The 18,110-nt window shown below is 38.9% G+C and overlaps 1 protein-coding gene across 4 annotated transcripts in view; it reads left to right on the top strand.

Moving 5' to 3' along the window:
- The first annotated feature begins 949 nt into the window (after positions 1 to 949).
- Positions 950 to 18,110, top strand: part of PLPP1 (phospholipid phosphatase 1) — a 101,993-nt gene continuing 84,832 nt past the window's right edge. For 2 of the 4 annotated variants that reach the window (XM_063086619.1, XM_063086620.1), the window contains exon 1: positions 950 to 1,436. In XM_063086619.1, the coding sequence (XP_062942689.1) occupies positions 1,379 to 1,436 (58 nt within the window). In that variant the 5' untranslated portion in view covers positions 950 to 1,378. Of the gene's footprint in view, positions 1,437 to 1,457; positions 1,557 to 18,110 lie in introns of those variants that run through there. The other 2 variants (XM_063086618.1, XM_063086621.1) reach the window with 2 other exon arrangements.

Genomic DNA, 18,110 nt, shown 5'->3' with positions numbered 1-18,110 from the left:
TTCACCACTTTTTCTTGACTGGAAGAGAGCAGGGATTATCAACATACCCATTTTACAGATTAGGAAACAGATTACTAAATCCGCCATAGGTTACTCCTGGGAATAGGGTAGGGAGGGTGCTCGCTGTTGTTAAAAATTATTTGGACACTTGTTAAAACGTGATGAAGACTTTATTCAAGCCTATTGCAATAGAGGTCATGACTACTGCAAGAGGGGAAAGAAACTGAGCTCAACTCAGAATACAGCAAACACAGCTGGGGATTCATAGTCAAGGAAAAAGTGGAGCGAGGGGGGTTAGAGGATGGAAAATTACTAACAGGAGACATCAAAGGTAGGGGGATTCTTGCGAAAGGCAGGCCAAGGACTTACACATTAAAAGTGGGGAATAAGAAATCTGATCAGATATCAAGTATCAAAATATCAAGGGTGTTCAAATATCAAAGGTGGGAGGATGACTTAGCAGGATTCTTGCTAAAACTAAGATCAGCTAAAACAAACAGGAATGCCAAGGTAGAGGCCTAGTCGAGAATTGGGCTCAGGGGAGCCTAACTAAAGTTGGTTGAGTTTTTGTCATTGCCTACCCCATCCTCTTTATTACGCGATCCCCTTGGAAGAGAAGGGGTGTGGCAGGCAGCCCTGAGATCGTGGGTAGGGGTACTCGCTCCCTTTCCAAGACAGCAATCCCCAGCAGCCGGGGCTAAAGAGGCCGGATTCAGAGACCACCGTCGGAACGAGGAGCCTGAGCAAAGTCCCCTCTCCCCGAAGAGACGCTCCAACGCCCCGCCCGGCCATCCCGCAGCCGGGCAGCCAGGCAGCCCGACTTGAGGGCGGTCCCGGCAGGTCAGGCGGGGCGGGGCCGGCGGCGCTGATTGGCTGCCCGCCTCGGTGGGGTTCCCCGGCCCCGCCTCTGCGGCGCTCCCTCTGTCCGCGAGGCCGCGCGCTGGCCGGTGCCGCGCTGCCCGGCGGGAGGGGCCCGAGCTGGTTGGTGTTCCTCCTCCCTACCGGTCCCCATCCTTAAAGCACGAGTCCAGACGCCCCGCCTGTCGGAGAGGGCGCCGGGATCCGGGCGGCGAGCTCCCGGGGCAGGCCGGGGCCGGTAGAGGAGGGCCTGAGGCGGCAGAGCTGCCGCGGCCAGCACGCGAGCGTCTCGGCCCTTACCGAGTGTTTGCGGGCGCTGTGAGGGGAGGGGTCCCAGACGCCATTGCAGGAGGTCGGAGCGCCGCCCGGTCCCAGTCCGCCCTCGGGTGCTCTCCTCCGGCTGGGAGGAGCCGTAGCTCGGGGCCGTCGCCAGCCCCGGGCCTGGGCTCGAGAATCACTGTCTCGGCCGCCGACCCGCAGCTCCGTCCGCCTTCCGCACCGGACAGCCGGCACCGAGACCATGTTTGACAAGACGCGGCTGCCGTACGTGGCCCTCGATGTGCTGTGCGTGTTGCTGGGTACGTAGGCGCCACCGGCCCGAGGGGCGTGTGCGCGCGAGCCCGGGGTGGACTGGGCATTGGTTCGGGCCCCTGTCCTGCAGGAGGGGATTCGCGCGGAGCTGCGGACCTTCGTAGGGGGTGTGTGCCTGTCGCGCGCGTCGCTGCCGGGCGAGACGCAGGGGGCGGCTTCTGCAGCCGGGGAACCCCGCTTTGCAGCCTGCACCCCGGCTCCCGCGTGGCCGCCGCTGTCTGTCTGTCGCTCGCCGGTGCGCTGAGCCCAGCCCTGCTTGGATGCTGTTCACGCCTCTGCGCTGGGTCCCTCGCTCCTGTCCTCTGTTTCCTGTTCCATTCTAGCAGAGCAGGGTGGGCTCCTTCACTCTCTACTGAGGAGAAGTCTGGTCACTGGCTCTTCAGGTTCTGTAGCAAAACGAGGTTTGATGCACCGGGGGTTCTCAGAAGTAGACGTCAGTGCCTGGTTTATCTTACTGTGAGAAGCAGTCTAATTTTTCAGCTATAAAAGGTCAGAACGTTCCTAATTAGAAGGCGTTGCCAGGTTGTAAATTGTCAGGTTGCAAGTGAGAGTGAGAATGCCAAGTTTCTGCCTATAGGTCTGAAGAAAGCTTGCTTTTTGGGGGGGAGAGGGTGTTACCCCAGACCTGCTGTTTCTTTCTCTGCGCAGACCTTGCCGTGGTGTATCTTTCCATCTCCTGTGACAGCCTTGCAAGGGGCCCTAGACATTCTTTGGCTGCAGCAAATGTGGCGTTTTCTTCTTGATTGGAAGCGTTCAGTTATAAGGCTTCTGGTTGCCAGTTGCTCCTTTCTATTGGCGAGAAAGAATTGGAATCATCTGGATAAAGGATAAGCGTTGGAAGGGGTAGCTTTCACCTTTTTGATATGTATTGTGTAAGGTAGTTTTGTTGTGAACTATTTATGTGTTATGGAAAAAAAGCAGGAACAAGACCAGCTCGAGTTTAGGTAGTCCTACTCATATTTCAGTAATCAAAGTAGTAGTAGTAGTCGCAAGTTCTCAGGGTTGGAGATCTGTGGCTTTAGCATCCTGGATGCCAGTCTTCATGTTTTCTCAGTGACAGGAAATTCCCCTGGTTTTAATCACCTGGTTCCTGAGTGTTGCACTCTCCTGCTTCCAACCTGATCTTTTAGGTGCTTGCAATCTTGTCGAATTCTCATAAATCCTTTGTCACCGTTTTTTTGTTTTTTGTTTATAGGAAAAAATTCTTTTTTGTAATCTATATAATTTCTTTATGGTTTACCAAGACACTTCTGTGTAACTCCACAGTGAATGTTAGGAATTAAGTTTAGGGAAGGGGAGCACAGTTTTGGAACACTATATGGAAACACAAATAATCCTTTCGGATGTCAGGACGTGTTACTAATTATATTAAAATATATTTAAATTTATTTGCAATGAAAAGTTGCCTTTGATAAAGATGTTAAATTAAAAATTATATTTTAACTTGTATTCAGCGTCAGTGAAGTGTTTTGAACTTCATTTATATTTTAGTGAAGGGAGAGGAAAATGTTCAATCAGAAGTTACTTCTGGTAATTTTAATACACTGGATATCATTGGCACATATTGTGTACTATCAGAATTATATATCAACTTCCCCTTTTCCTACCTTGTGGGAGTTAATTTATAAAACAACATGTTTTTTCTAGGGGTCAAACACTGATATTAGGACAGATTTTTATAATACTGCTCTGAGGTAGCTGAAGCTAATGTTATTAAACACAAAACCATGTGGTAGATCTGAGTTTTTTCTTGTTAATTCATGTATAATGGAGGAACCTATATGCAGTACAATTTTAGAAATTATAGCTTTTTGTAACCTATATTTTCAACATGATGCAGACATCACATAATTGTCCTATAGAGGTTAGAGTAATTTTATTGCTGCATTAACCTAACAGTTGCTGGAGTATGATGGCTCTCAAAAAAATAAGATTGTGATTATGATTTTAAATGTCTTTGGTTTTGGAAAAAGCTAGCTTTGGGGACTTCTGCATTGTTTGTTTTAGAAAAAGACACTTGATCTATTTGAAACATATATTTTATCTCTTTTCATATTACTGGAGTTTCTTTTAAAGTAATTCAGTGTATTATCATGATAAGGCCCAAATTCCCTTTTTCTAAATAGAAAGTAACTTATTTTACTGACTTATTTTAGTTAGATGTATACGATGACATTAGATTTAACAATGTCAGCTCTCCATTACAAACAGCTATGAAGGAGAAACAGTGGTGCAGGAGATACAACACTTTTTCATGCTGACTTTTGGAAGACATGTTTTTTATAGCAAACTGACCTTTTTAGTGGAGTTTATGGGTAATATTAAATTTGGTTTTTACTCACCTATTGACAGGAAGAGATTGGCAGCTTAAAACCATGGTAGCTCGAAGAGTGTTTGGCATTAGCTTTTTCCTTTTTCTGTAGAGAATCTACAGGTAAGAGTTGTCTATACCAACAAAAAAAGATGATTAAGCACTTCATAAGTACAGGGTTATGTGAAAGTGATTCATAATTATAGTGTGAATATGTTCCAGATTCTGTTAATGACCATTCCAGTGTCATACAGTGTATCTATTTTTATGATGATGTTTTGTGATTCTGTTACACAACTACTTTATAATTTTACTGAGGGTGATGTCTGTTGAAATAATCCTTAAACATGCTGTGTGTGCATGTGTGATGATATATGTGTGTGAAACATCAGTGTGCAATATTAATTTCTCTATATACATGCCCAAATTATTAGTTCCTTCAGTGCATCTGGTAAATCCTTGGAAAAAGAATGAGAATTTTGAGAGATTATGTGTATTTGATTACTTTCTGAAATGGAGCATAATATTGCCATCTTCCTCTGGCTCTTTTTTTTTTCCGAAGATGACCGGTAAGGGGATCTTCACCCTTGACTTGTTGTTAGCACTGCGCTCTCCCAAGTGAGCTAACTAGCCATCCCTATATAGGGATCTGAACCCATGGCTTTGGTGTTACCAACACCACACTCTCCCAAGTGAGCCATGGGCCGGCCCCTCTCTGGCTCTTTTGATGACTTTTTTTGATGACTATGATTGAGGTAAAGGCCATATACAACATCTGAGCACAGGAAAAAAACTGCTGTCCAGAGAAAGATGGTAGGCTGGTATGAATGGGGCTATGTTTTAGCCCCATGTATTAAATAAACCATGTCCTGAATACAACTTATTAGTGTTTAATTACTAAAGATCATTCCAGATTTTAGCCACTATGGTATTAGGTTGCCAATTAATGGACCCTAAGTCCATTAGTTGATTTAATGAGTGTTGATTGAAGGCCAACCTTGTGCCTAGTACCTTGTTAGGTGCTAGAGATACAAAGATGAATAAGTCAATCTGTGCCCTAAAGGAGCTCAGAGTCTAATGAGGGAGAAACAGATAAACAAGAGGTTACCTAAATACATCATGATAAGTGTGATAATGGAGGTATAGAATAGGTGCCCTTTGAGCCCAGAGAAGGGCCTTGTCTTAGATCTTCTTCTTTATAAGCAGCTTGTCTTACTCTTAGAAATGCAGAAATGTCAGAACTTACTAGGAATTACTTAGAATCTTTTTTTTTTTTTTCTTTTTCTTTCCCAACTTGATACAGGGCAGTAGGAACTTAAGTAGGTACTTATGTGTATGACTTATTTGCAGGCAGTCCTACGATGTCTAGAAGGTTTAGATAGAATTGGCAAAACTTTTTTCCTGGTTTTTTTTTTTTTGTTGACCATTCAGACCTAGAGATGCTTATGGCTTCCTGATGTTGCTAGCCTGAGGGTACACAACCATCCTTTGCTGCTTTCCCTAAACCCTGCTCATACCTTTGAAAATGGTTCCTTCATTAAATTCTCTTGAATACCTCATTTGAATGTGCTGTTTTTGCCAGGACCGTACTGTGGCCACAACAGATTTGAGGTGGCTTCTCTTTCTGTGCTACACACCAATTGCAGCTGCCCTTAATTATAGATGCAAACAGAAGCCCAAGGGCCCCAGTGTTGGCTTTCTTGGGAGGGAGGAGGATATGGTTCCCTCAGCATGCTCCGAATGTGGTATCACCATTATTCCAAATCAAAGCCATTAGGTGTAGGATAAAATCTGGATGCAAAAACACTGGCAGCCAATACAAGGTGGTTGTGGAATCCCTCTTACTTGTTCTACCAATTATGCTGTATGCCATCACCATAATGCTGACATTCGTCTACCCCTTAAATATGTCCCTAAAGAGTAATCCCTTTTCTAACTCCCAATCCGGGTCCCTTCCTCAAGAGAAAAAAAATAAAATGTTTTAGAAAGATTCTCACTTGCTAAATAGCCTCCAGCGTTTTGGGCCTTTCCTTTTCTTCTAACATGTATATTTGTTCATTCACTGATTATTCAGCACACACTTGTTGATTATTGAGTCAGTGCTGGGCTTTGTTTTAGGCACTGAAGATAAAACTAAGTAAATAAACAAATGGGACACATGCCTATCTGGACCACTTGCCATTTCAGCTTCTATTAACTTCTGTTAAGGAAATTTCTTTTGCTTCTGATGAAAGTTTATTGGTTTTATTTTGTTCTATTTAACTTTAAAAAAAAAATTGCAGACATAGAGAGAGGGAAGGAATCTCAAAAGATGAACAAAAATTTGTCAAACCGGCATATTCTTGGGTCACATTGGTATCCTGTTGCAAGGCTTTTTCTTTCTTTAAATGGGTAGTTTGGAACAAAAGCAGAGGCCTGGAGGAAATTGTTACTATTTGGCTCTAGTTGGTTTTGTACCAGTTGAGTTTTAACTTAAATTTACCTTGATTGGAATAGATAGAGGATGGAAATGTTCAGAGAACTTTCCCTCTATAAATTTTATGAAATGTAAATTCTTTCTTTATATTCTTTTTGAGTTACATCCTTTCGGAAACTCATGGACATGCTATGAATCTTTATAAATCTCTTTCTCGTTTAGTCATTTTTTGGCTGAGCTCTACCAAAGTTTCCAATGCGTTACTCGGTTTGGGGAATTATTCTGATTCTTTTGGATAAGAAATTGAAGTTTAAATTGTTAATGTTTATCCTATTAAAAAAAAAAGAGAAGTTGACAGCAAAAGTCACTAAACTCCCAGATTTTAAGTGAACTAGTTAACGTCTAGCTTCAATTTTTATGAAAAGGAATTTGGAATGTTAATTGTCTACTTCCTTCTAATTTAGGTGCCTTACTTCTGTATTTGGGATGGAAATATACAGTCTGTACAATAAGCTAATTAGGGATTATATAGACACTGTTTTGTCTCTCTTTAATTATTTTCTTTTAAAAAATTTTTTATTATAAGCATATTCTTTATTACAAGTTAAAAATTCAGAGATTATGAATGCTGATTACACGAAGCTTTCTTTCCCTCCATCTTCCTTTCTTCTTTTACCTTCTTTTTCATTTTCACTTCCTCCTGTTTTCCTTCTTCCCTTCAACCTTCTTTCTGTTTAGCTTTAAAATACAGGTGGCTTAGGCAGAGTTGTTTTTTACTTAACTGAAACGAGTCTAAAATTGGGAATGACTTGTTCTTTATAAACTACGTGTTTTCTTTAAAATATTAGAGGGACAGCATAGTCTAGTGATGGACTGTTGACCCAGACTGCCTAGATTCAAATTCCAGCTCTTCCATTTACTAACTGTGTGACCTTGGAAAAGTTTACTCTTTGTGCTTGTGTTTCCTGAACTGTATAATGATAAAAATACCTACCTCATATAGTTGTTGTGAGACTTAGATGAATCAATATGCAAAGTACTTAGAGAAGTGCTTTGTACTTAATATGCATGATATCCGTTTGTTAAGCAAAATAATCCTCCATAATCCTACTACCTATAAAATAATTGAATTAGAAATAACATCAGCTAGTTTTGTATTAGTGACAAAAATACAAACTCTAAAACATTTCCTATGAGTATTCATGAAATACCTTTGAAGCTTAGTGTTTTATCAGTCATGTGTAAAAACCACATATGTGCTCTCTAAGTAGTGGTAATCCCAGCCACGATAGAAATTCATCTGTATAGGCCTGTGGTACAGTGTAATTGAACAAATGGAATAACAGTTTATTCAGTGATAAATCCTGAATTTCAGCTTACTCCAGAAAGTGGTGTTAATTACAGCCTAGTCACTTTCACTATTTTCTTTACCTAGGTCTTGGGAATGGTTACTCACCTTGTAAAGTTAATATTCCTTAAAACTTTAGAATGACCTTAATTATACATCCTCATTTGCATAAATTCTATTTTTTGAGTTCCTCTATGCAATTAAGCAGGCAGCAAAGAAAAATTATTGTGTAATACCTCTCCATACCTTCTCTCTCTTACCCTGGTTTTTCTAATATTTATTTATTTTATTTTTAAATTTTATTTTGTCGATATACATTGTGGCTGATTATTGTTCCCCATCACCAAAACCTCCCTCCCTCTCCCCCTCCCCCCCAACAATGTCCTTTCTGTTTGCTTGTCGTATCAACTTCAAGTAATTGTGGTTGTTATATCTTCTTCCCCCCCCCTGGTTTTTGTGTGTGTGTGTGTGTGTGTGTGTGTGTGTGTGTGTGTGTGTGTGTGAATTTATATATTAATTTTTAGCTCCCACCAATAAGTGAGAACATGTGGTATTTCTCTTTCTGTGCCTGACTTGTTTCACTTAATATAATTCTCTCAAGGTACATCCATGTTGTTGCAAATGGCAGTATTTCATTCGTTTTTATAGCTGAGTAGTATTCCATTGTGTACATGTACCACATTTTCCGTATCCACTCATCTGATGATGGGCATTTGGGCTGGTTCCAACTCTTGGCTATTGTAAAGAGTGCTGCGATAAACATTGGGGAACAGGTATACCTTCGACTTGATGATTTCCATTCCTCTGGGTATATTCCCAACAGTGGGATAGCTGGGTCGTATGGTAGATCTATCTGCAATTGTTTGAGGAACCTCCATACCATTTTCCATAGAGGCTGCACCATTTTGCAGTCCCACCAACAATGTATGAGAGTTCCTTTTTCTCCGCAACCTTGCCAGCATTTATCGTTCAGAGTCTTTTGGATTTTAGCCATCCTAACTGGTGTTAGATGGTATCTCAGTGTGGTTTTGATTTGCATTTCCCGGATGCTGAGTGATGTTGAGCATTTTTTCATATGTCTGTTGGCCATTTGTATATCTTCCTTAGAGAAATGCCTACTTAGCTCTTTTGCCCATTTTTTAATTGGGTTGCTTGTTTTTTTCTTGTAAAGTTGTTTGAGTTCCTTATATATTCTGGATATTAATCCCTTGTCAGATGTATATTTTGCAAATATTTTCTCCCACTCTGTTGGTTGTCTTTTAACTCTGTTAATTGTTTCTTTTGCTGTTTAGAAGCTTTTTAGTTTGATATAATCCCATTTGTTTATTTTTCCTTTGGTTGCCCGTGCTTTTGGGGTCGTATTCATGAAGTCTGTGTCCTAATATTTATTTTGAAGGGCCGGCCCGTGGCTCACTTGGGAGAGTGTGGTGCTGATAATACCAAGGCCACGGGTTCGGATCCTATATAGGGATGGCCAGTTAGCTCATGAGCATGGTGCTAATAACACCAAGCCAAGGGTTAAGATCCCCTTACCGGTCATCTTTTAAAAAAAACAAAAACAAAAACAAAAAAACCAAATATTTATTTTGACATATGTTAACCTGAAGTTGTTTTTTATGTTGTGTGAGCACAGTGTTAAGTTTTTAAAGTATCTGACTTTGCATCATATTTCATTTAATTATTTACTAACTTCATATTATGTGCTTGGTACAATGTTAGGAGCTAGAAATACTGGTGTAAAAAAGATAAGGTCTCTATACTAATATATGAGTTACTTATATTTGTAAAGGCTATGAAAGAATTAAAACAGGGTTATAAGAACGTGAGACTTTGGGGGACTGAAATTTCAGGGAAGTCTTTTCTGAGGAGGGAATATTTGAATTGAATGATATTTGAATTGAAATTTAAGGATGAAATTGAGTTGGCCATGGAGGAGCTGGGGCAGGATTCCCAGCATAGGAAAGAGCAGGTGTTGAGTACCAAAGGAGAAAAGGGCATTTTGTAACAGAAGAGGGGTCAGTGTGCTGTCGGGGAGAGCTCAGTGTGGATGGAATATGGTATGCATCTGTGGTATTCTTAATAGTGAATTTTGTAACTTTTGTTTTGAAGAGTCAGAGTGGATAATGATAATAACTGACATTTATTTGGTACTCTCTGGGCCTGGTGCAGCCTATTCAGTCTCTCCACAAGTTGCTCAGGTAGGGTAGCTTTGTCATCTCCATTCTGTAGATGATGGAACTGAGGCCTAGGGTGGTTGAAAACTCACCCAGGGCAACCCAGTTGAGAAGTGGTATGGTCAAGAACTAGGTATTGCACTTTTGAGGATTATAACTTTTGAATGCAGATTGATTTGTCCAGATTTGGGAAAGGTTGTAATAAATGGGGAGGATGAGGAAGGAAGGATTGGGTGAATTAGTTGGCTGTAAAAGCAATGATTATTTTAGGTGGCCTAAATGTTTTATGATAATCTTAATCCTACTTAGTTATGTTGTAGTTTGAGTCCATTTCTGCTTACCATATTTTGAGTGTGTGTCTGTTGTTTAAAAGAGGCACTTTAATTTTTTATAACTCAAACTCCTAATTACTATTAAGAGTTAGCAAAGTGGTTATATCATACTGGAGGATATAATGAATTTGCCCTGTTCAGTAACATGCCCTTACACTTTTTCTGATAAAAAAAAATGATGTTGTTGTAGGCATTCCTTCTGAGTCTTCACAAGAAAGGAAGACCTTTATCCTTCTCTTATTTCAAGTGAATCATGTGTATAGAGTTCACCTTTGATAGTTCATTCCTGCAGATATAGTTAGAACCTCGTGATTTAGTCTTCAGTTGTCATGGCTTGTTTCCTGAGTCTTTTTAAGGGTGGGGTGTCCAGGAAAATGACATATAGGAAATGTGTAGTGGATGAGCTCTTCAGTTAATTGGCAGCTTGTTAAGCCACATTCTGCCTTGCTTTTTGGTTTATTTGCGTCAGCTGTAGGAGAGATGGGTTGGCTGGTTAGGTGCTAGAGAGGTAAATGAGAAGAAAACTATTGTTTATTGAATGCCTAGGATGTGCCTTTGGTAAATGTTTATATACACTCATGTAGTCATCACAAAACTCTTTGAGGTATATAGTATTAGCCTCATTTTATGCCCTACCACTAGAGATACAAAAATGGGTAGAAAAATAAAACCCTTGGATTCTGATAATACTGTATGATAAATTATTGAGTGCCTGTTATATCCTAGCACTGAAATTACTGAGAAGTTAGTGAGACAGTGTCTCCATCCTCAGGTGCTACACAGAGCCTTGTAAGGGGAGATAGGCAGGTATTTTAAGGAAGTCTATCTTTATTTCAAAAGAATTTCCCCTGAGACCGTTGCTCTTACTTTATAGAAGAGATGACGTAAACCTTTGAGATCATTACTTTTGGCTACTGCTAAATTCTGGAAATAATTCCTGTAGATAGTTCAGAAGGATACCAATACATCCACATTACTAGGTGAAAATGCTGTAATATGGGTGCTTAGAAAGTGTGTGACACATGGTAGGCATTCAGATATTTGTTACATGAATGAATAGGCAATATACTTGAGTCATTTGCTATTCTGGGGTTTGGATTCTTCCTCCATCTACTACTAACTATGTGACATTGGTAGGTCACCTCAACTCTTTACAAGTTTCCTTATCTAATGAGGAAAAAGGTGATGCTAATAGTGCCTTCCTCATAGTGCTGTGAAATTAGATGAGATAATGTATGAGACAATGTATGTGAAGTGTTTATCATAGTCCTGGCACTCAAATGTTGCTGCTATTCTTACCATTATCATTATTAAGCTAATAAACCAATTTGGTACCATTGACACAGTTTGCTATTTAAGTGTGCTGTTCATGTGCTGGTGACCTTTCTTTTGGAACATTATTTAGTGTAGTCCTAGTTCAAGTTTAAACAGCATTGAAGTTGGAACCTGGTTCATATTTCAATTTCTGGTGCCCAGATCATTATGGGAAATGCTTTGATTACTTCTAACCTATTTCTTTCTGGAATCAGATACCTCAGCTCAATTGTACTTATAGAGGCACAGTATTCCTCCAGTTCATAGGCAAGGTACCAAAGTGAATGTTGGAAAGAGACCAGCAAACTAGAAATAGAAATAAACAAAGATATGTGTGAGGTGGGAATGGACTGATTTGGATAATCATAACTTCTCTTAGTACTTAGCTCCTAAAACATGAAGATTTTGTTTCTTGAATATAAACTGGTCAAGAGATAACTTAAAGTACAAGTTGAATGAGCTAAACATACCAGTTCTCATCATAACTTCTTTTGATTAATAAAATTTATCCTTTTTTCTTTCCATAGAGTTTAAGAAATAAATATATATGTAATGATCACACCCATCTCTGGTGTTCTGGGATAGTCCTAGTTTTAGGTAATTGTCTTCTTTGGAGATGTGGCTTGTTAAAATATGACTAAATGTAATTAAAATTCATACATTTATAATATTTTTCCTTAAAAACATATGATTTTTATGATACAAATGATATAAATACAGTTTTTAAAAACACACTTATAGGGGCCGAGCCCGTGGCGCACTAGGGAGAGTGCGGCGCTGGGAGCGCGGCGACGCTCCCGCCGCGACTCTCCCGCCGCGGGTTCGGATCCCATATAGGAATGGCCGGTGCGAGCGCCGGTCACGAAAAATACAAAAAAAAAATAAATAAATAAAAAATAAAAATAAAAAAAAATAAAAAAAAATAAATGTGATTGTTCCTTAAGGCTGGGGTTGAACTTGCATCCCAGTTTAAAAAAAAAAAAAAAAAAAAACACATTTATAAAAAATAACATCCGAATTGATTTGTAAAGTATCCCTAGCATTAGTTGTGCAGTGCAGCAGAGGCAAGTGGCATTTGTTGTATTTTACTTTTTTCGAAGGGCATGGATAAGACAAAGGAATTTTAAATGTGCTCCTTTCCAGATATTGTCTCTGTCTGACCCAATGGCCCAGCTGGAGAAAAGGTTTCTTAAATAGTGATACTATCAAAACTTGTTAGGCAGGTTATGGGTAATGCTCAATGTTATAGCTAGTGTTGGATTGTGTACTGAAGCTTACTTTATGTCCCACATGTGAGTGAAATTCTAAGTGCTGCCATTGAGTGTAGTCTAATCACTAAGCAAATCTTAAAGCAAATGAGTAATTACCTTTTATGAAGATAAGTTCTTGCATAGACTTTTTCCCCCTTGCTCAGGACTTGACATTGTAGATGATTTTTCAGTGAATGCTAATTTGTTTATTAATCCCTTTATTTAAAGGAGTTAAAGTGTGATCTAAACCTAGTGATAAAAACAGTTGGTTTGAAAGTCAAATTCTAGTCTTGCCTCTACTACTCTGATCTCTTAGACAAGATCACATGGCTGCTTCATTTAGTCGTATGTAAATTATAATGAGAATAATGTCTGCCTTGCCTATCTCTCAGGATCATAGTGGTAAGACAGCCTCACTTATTAAGGTGAGTCATTTGTACTGAAAGTATTGGAGCAGTTGACACTAGTGGACTCAGGGTAGGAAGACAAAGAACACATGGTGTATTAGGGGTTGTTTTGAGCATCTGCAGCAGACTTGTCGGAGATCAGTTTTTATAAAGCTAGCCTGGCTAAGAATGGAGTGAGTATTGCTGTCAGAAGAAAATAGGAAAAAGCTGAAGACTGATTGAAGTATTTAGAAAGTAGTAATATGGGAAAATGAGGCCTGATACAAAAGTAATGTAGGCCCCCTGTTTGAGTTTCTTCATTTGCTCTACATAAGTACATGACTTTATCTGTGACCAAGTGGCTCATGAAATTTTGCAACTCCTTGAGTATTCCTGTGTCAGTCATACTGTGAGAAATGGTGACACATGCTACCTTGAGAAGCCAAAGCAGAATATAATTTGGTCACATTCACTGAAGTTTCAGCAAAGTGGGATTTTCAGTTTTTAAAAATGATAAAGATTAATATTCACCAACTATTTAAACAACAACATAAAGAAACCACAATTCTAACCTAGTCTACTGAATTTCAAGAGACTGTCATCTGTATCAATAGCAGTTTGTCTTCTGATACCAGCAGTCTGTCACATTGTTTTGGCAAAGATATCCTGACATACTAAGGGCATCTTTTCTAACATTGTAATCTACGTGTGACCTGCAGAATAATAAATAGGAGAGAGAAATTCTTAGGCATAGAGTAATTACGTCATTTAAACTGTGTTTCTATTTTCCTTAGTACTAGTCTGACAGTTTGTTAGCAAATTAAAGATTAGAATGGAGAGACTTGAATGTTACTGTGTGGCTATAGCTGGCAGAATGATTTATTACTATGTAGGGCACTGGGATATAGATATCATTGAACAGTTAAGGAATTTTTCTTATCCTGTTGCTGTGGAGACCCAACACCAATTAAAAATATATGCACCAGGATTAAAACAACATGGCCAAATTTGTAAGAAAATCCTATGTAAGAGCTGTATTCTTTGTTAATAATTTAAAACTTTCGTTTAAAAGCATTGAGCTATTCAATAATCATGACAAAATTTAAACTCAAGGGAGCCTGTGTAGCCTACAGCCCTGATATGGGCTTTGGCTAAATAAGTTTCTTCTTGATAAAAAGGGAGGCAAAGAGGACAGTGGGAAAGGAAAATTAAAAAAAAAAAAATGAGAGAAGTAAATATTGCCAGTTTGGTCTATTTGTGCCTTCCATGAGGGATTCAGGAGAGGATGAAGCTTCTTTGAGAGGAAGGAGGATGATAATTAATCATGAGGATGTGCTCCACAAGGCCTGAGATTGCTGCCCAGTAAACAGAGGTTGTGGTGGAGATTTTAATTTTCAATTGGATAAGGGCCACATTTATAGTAATTTAACTTTCCTGGAGTAAGGAATTTGTCCTTCAGGTTGCTCAGTTACTTACACGTCTATATTTAGGATTTACCAGGAAAAAGGGAGACCACTGGAAGAACTTGGTGGTTGCCCTTATTTCATGTACTCAGACTTTTCATGATTAAGAATGAAATACTTGATTTGGAAGACAGTATAACTTGGTTGAATATTTTGAAAGTTAAAGTCATAATAAAAGCAGAGGAGTTTGAAAGTTTGAACCATCTAATATGTTACAGTTGATATGGGGCTAGCAATAGGCGTGTTTTAGTGAATTGTCTGAATGTAATTCAGGAAAAGGTGTTTATATTATAGAAGATAAAGACATATTAATATTTCTTATAATAGAGGATGTAAATGGGTACTTTTTGAGTGGGCTAGCTTTATATCTATGCAAGCTATGATTACCCAAAATAAGAGGGGAACAGACTTATACCATTTTAAAGAGCTTAGAATACCAGGGTGACTCTTATTTTTAATATCAACAGAACTTTATTAAGATATTTTGTATTTTATTAAGATACAAAACAAATTTCCATTTATTTTTACTAATGTATGGAAATTTTACAAAATTCTTTTGTATTTTTGGGATGCATGAAGGTTGAGTATGGACACTGGAGACATACAGGTCTGAGTTTGAATCTCAGTTCTGTCACCGACAGCTTGGGTAAGTCACCTAAGTTTACAACTTAATTTTTTTATCTGAAGAGGACGGGGGCTTCATCTCTGTATTCTCCTTGGCGTATGAGCCAGTGTCCACTGCATAGTAGGCATTTATTTATTCCACAAATATTAGTTGCTCACATGCTGTGTGCCAGGTTCTATCTTAGGTAGTGGAGATGCAAATAATCACACAAATAAATATTAAAATGAGCCAATAAGTGTTACAAAGGAAAGGTATGGTTGCTATGATGGCTTATAATAAGGGATTTTAAAAATGGAGAATAAGGTAGTTCTTTAAAATGATTACCTTGGCTACGGTAGAATAATAGATTAGAGCTGGGAAAGGATGGATTTAAGGAGATCATTTAGGGTGCTACTAAAACAGTCCAAGTGAGATAATGGTAGTGAGACTAAAGAGGTGGTGGTGGAAATGGAGAAAAGTAGATAGATTTGAGAGGCACTTAGGAGGTAAAACGTACCCGTCTTGGTGACGTGTTGAATGTGGAGAGTAGGAGAGAGAAAAATGTCAAAGTTAGTTCTAAAGCTTCTGGTTTGTGTAATTGAATGGATATTGGTTTCTGCCAATTATTGAGCTGGAGGCCACTAGGAGAGAACCTGATTTGATAGTAAGGGGAACGGGGAGGACATAGTGAATTTTGTTTGGGGCATGTTCTGGTTAAGATGCCCTTGAAATATTTAAGTGGAAGTATTAAGTCCTCATTTGGATAAGTCATTCTAGACCTTAGAGGAATGGTCAGACTTTTGGGAGTTATTAGGCATATTTGTGGTAATTGAAGTCATGAGAATTGATGAAATCCCAGGAAGAAGTTTTAAAGTGAAAGTGGAAGAGGTCTTAGGACTGAGCTTTGAGAAACACTGGCATTTCAGATTGGTTGGAGGAACATTAAGACCACCAAGACTGAGAAGGAACGCTTTGAAAAACAGGAGAGTGTTTCTGGAAAGCCAAGTGGAAATAGTAGTAACAATGTCTACATTTCCCCGAAAGGCCAAGTTAGATAAAGACTGGACCCTGTCCATTGGGTTTAGTTATGCAAAGATCATTGATAAGCTTAAATAAAGCCATTTCAGTGGTGGGATAGAAGCCAAATTGGATTGGGCCGAGAAATGGGTAGTTGGTGAAGAAATGGAAATTGGTGGGTATAGATTACTCTTTTAAAAAGTTGGGCTGAGCTGGTTGGTTAGCTCAGTAGGTTAGAGTGCAGCCTTATGACACTAAGGTCACAGGTTTGGATCCCCGTATCAGCCAACCACAAAAACAAACAAAATAGTAAGTTGAACTGAGAGAAGTTGTGGTAGCTAAAGGGGGGAAGACACCCAAATATTTGCTGAATAAATAACTGCATCATGAGCCTCCTTGAGAAAATTCCAAGCACAGGCTAGCAGGATCATTTCTGAGGGAGATGGGAGGAATATCCTTTAGGGATATATTAATAGTCTGGGATAATAAGTTGTCATGATTTCCTATGATGGGCTGGATGGGAGAATGATCTTGGCAGATAGAGGAATATCATTTTTAGATCACTGGTGTAGAATAGTTGAACTCCCCTTACAGAAGCCTCATTGCTGAGAACGACTGATTATTTGATGTATTGTTTTCCAAAGTAACTCACCAAATATCGTGGAAAGAGTGTGATTTGGAGCCTGGTATTCAAAAATTTCAAAATTCTGCTTTGCGGGGTCACACAATTGGTTATTTAGTCCTGCTGTGCTTCAGTTTCTTCATTTGCATGATGGCTATAATACTGTCTACTTCACAAATTAGTCAGGATTAAATGAGACTCTATGTAAATAAAGCACCTGGTACTTAAAAGGCACATAACAAACTAATGTCTGCCTGTCTTCCTGTCTTTTTTTCTTGCTTCCCATGGTAGCAGCTCTTTATTGTGTAGTTTCAGCATTGTTTGTATGCTCTTAGCCTTAAAGGAATAATTTGTGGGAGTTCTTTCTTCAACTTACCTTCTGTATAAAATAACTTGAGTTGTATAAACATACATTTTTTTGGAAAATGAGTATACAATTTGCTACTGGAGTAATCATAACTATTAGAAAAAGAATTTTGCCAAATTTTCTTGGCTTGTATGCCTTTAAAAAAAGGTATGTGTGTATGTGTTTTAAATAAAGCTTTCTAATTTAGATATGCCAATTTGTGACTTCCTGCCAAAGTAAGAGTTTTTATGTTTTTCTTCTGAGACATACTTTAGTATAACTTAATTTTAGTTTCTGGACCCTTGGCATTTGGTATAATTTCAGACTAGACGTGATGGGTGCACATAAATACTTTTAAGATTTAAAATACATATTTTATTTAGGGTGTGGGGGGGATGTGAACTGTTAAAAGCAGTTGAGGTCCCAGGTCTGGATTTTATTTGGTTATTTATTTAAAATTTTTATTTATAGTTTTTATCCTTGAATTTTTTCTACATGTATTTTGAGTACCCAGATAACTAATTCTGTACCAAAGTGATGAAATCATGTCAGTCTGGTTTATGTAAGCTTGATTGCCAAAAAAGCAGTCTCCTTAAAAGTTTTAAAATTTGCCCTCAACCACAATCTTACACAACCTTTTAAGAGGCATTTATGTATTAACTTTTCTGGAAATGATTACCCTAGAATTTTTGTAAGGGCATTAGAGTTTGCCAGCTTTATTCAAGAATCAATGTAATGGTAAACACATACATGTTATTCTTTGGAATATAGGCCTTACTCCTGAATGGGAGAAGTTATGTCTTATCCAGCTACTAGTGATGGAGACTTTGTCGGTTAAGAGAATTTTGTGGGTGGGATTGCTGAGATTGGAAGTCTCATTGTAGGTTCAAAGAGAGAAGTAATTTAACTAAAAGTTCTCACCGGAATACAGGATGCTTTGTTTTACAAGCTTAAATAATACCTGGACAAAACCCTATAGGTCACAACTTCTTTAAAGTAAACACTGAATAAGCTTTGTAGAAACTATACTTCAAAGGGGAACTTTCCCCTTGATTGTCTATCCTACATTGTCTTCTGA

This window comes from Cynocephalus volans, chromosome 2 (assembly GCF_027409185.1).
Source record: "Cynocephalus volans isolate mCynVol1 chromosome 2, mCynVol1.pri, whole genome shotgun sequence".
Classification (NCBI taxonomy): Eukaryota; Metazoa; Chordata; class Mammalia; order Dermoptera; family Cynocephalidae; genus Cynocephalus; species Cynocephalus volans.
This window is presented reverse-complemented; position numbering and strand designations above follow the sequence as displayed.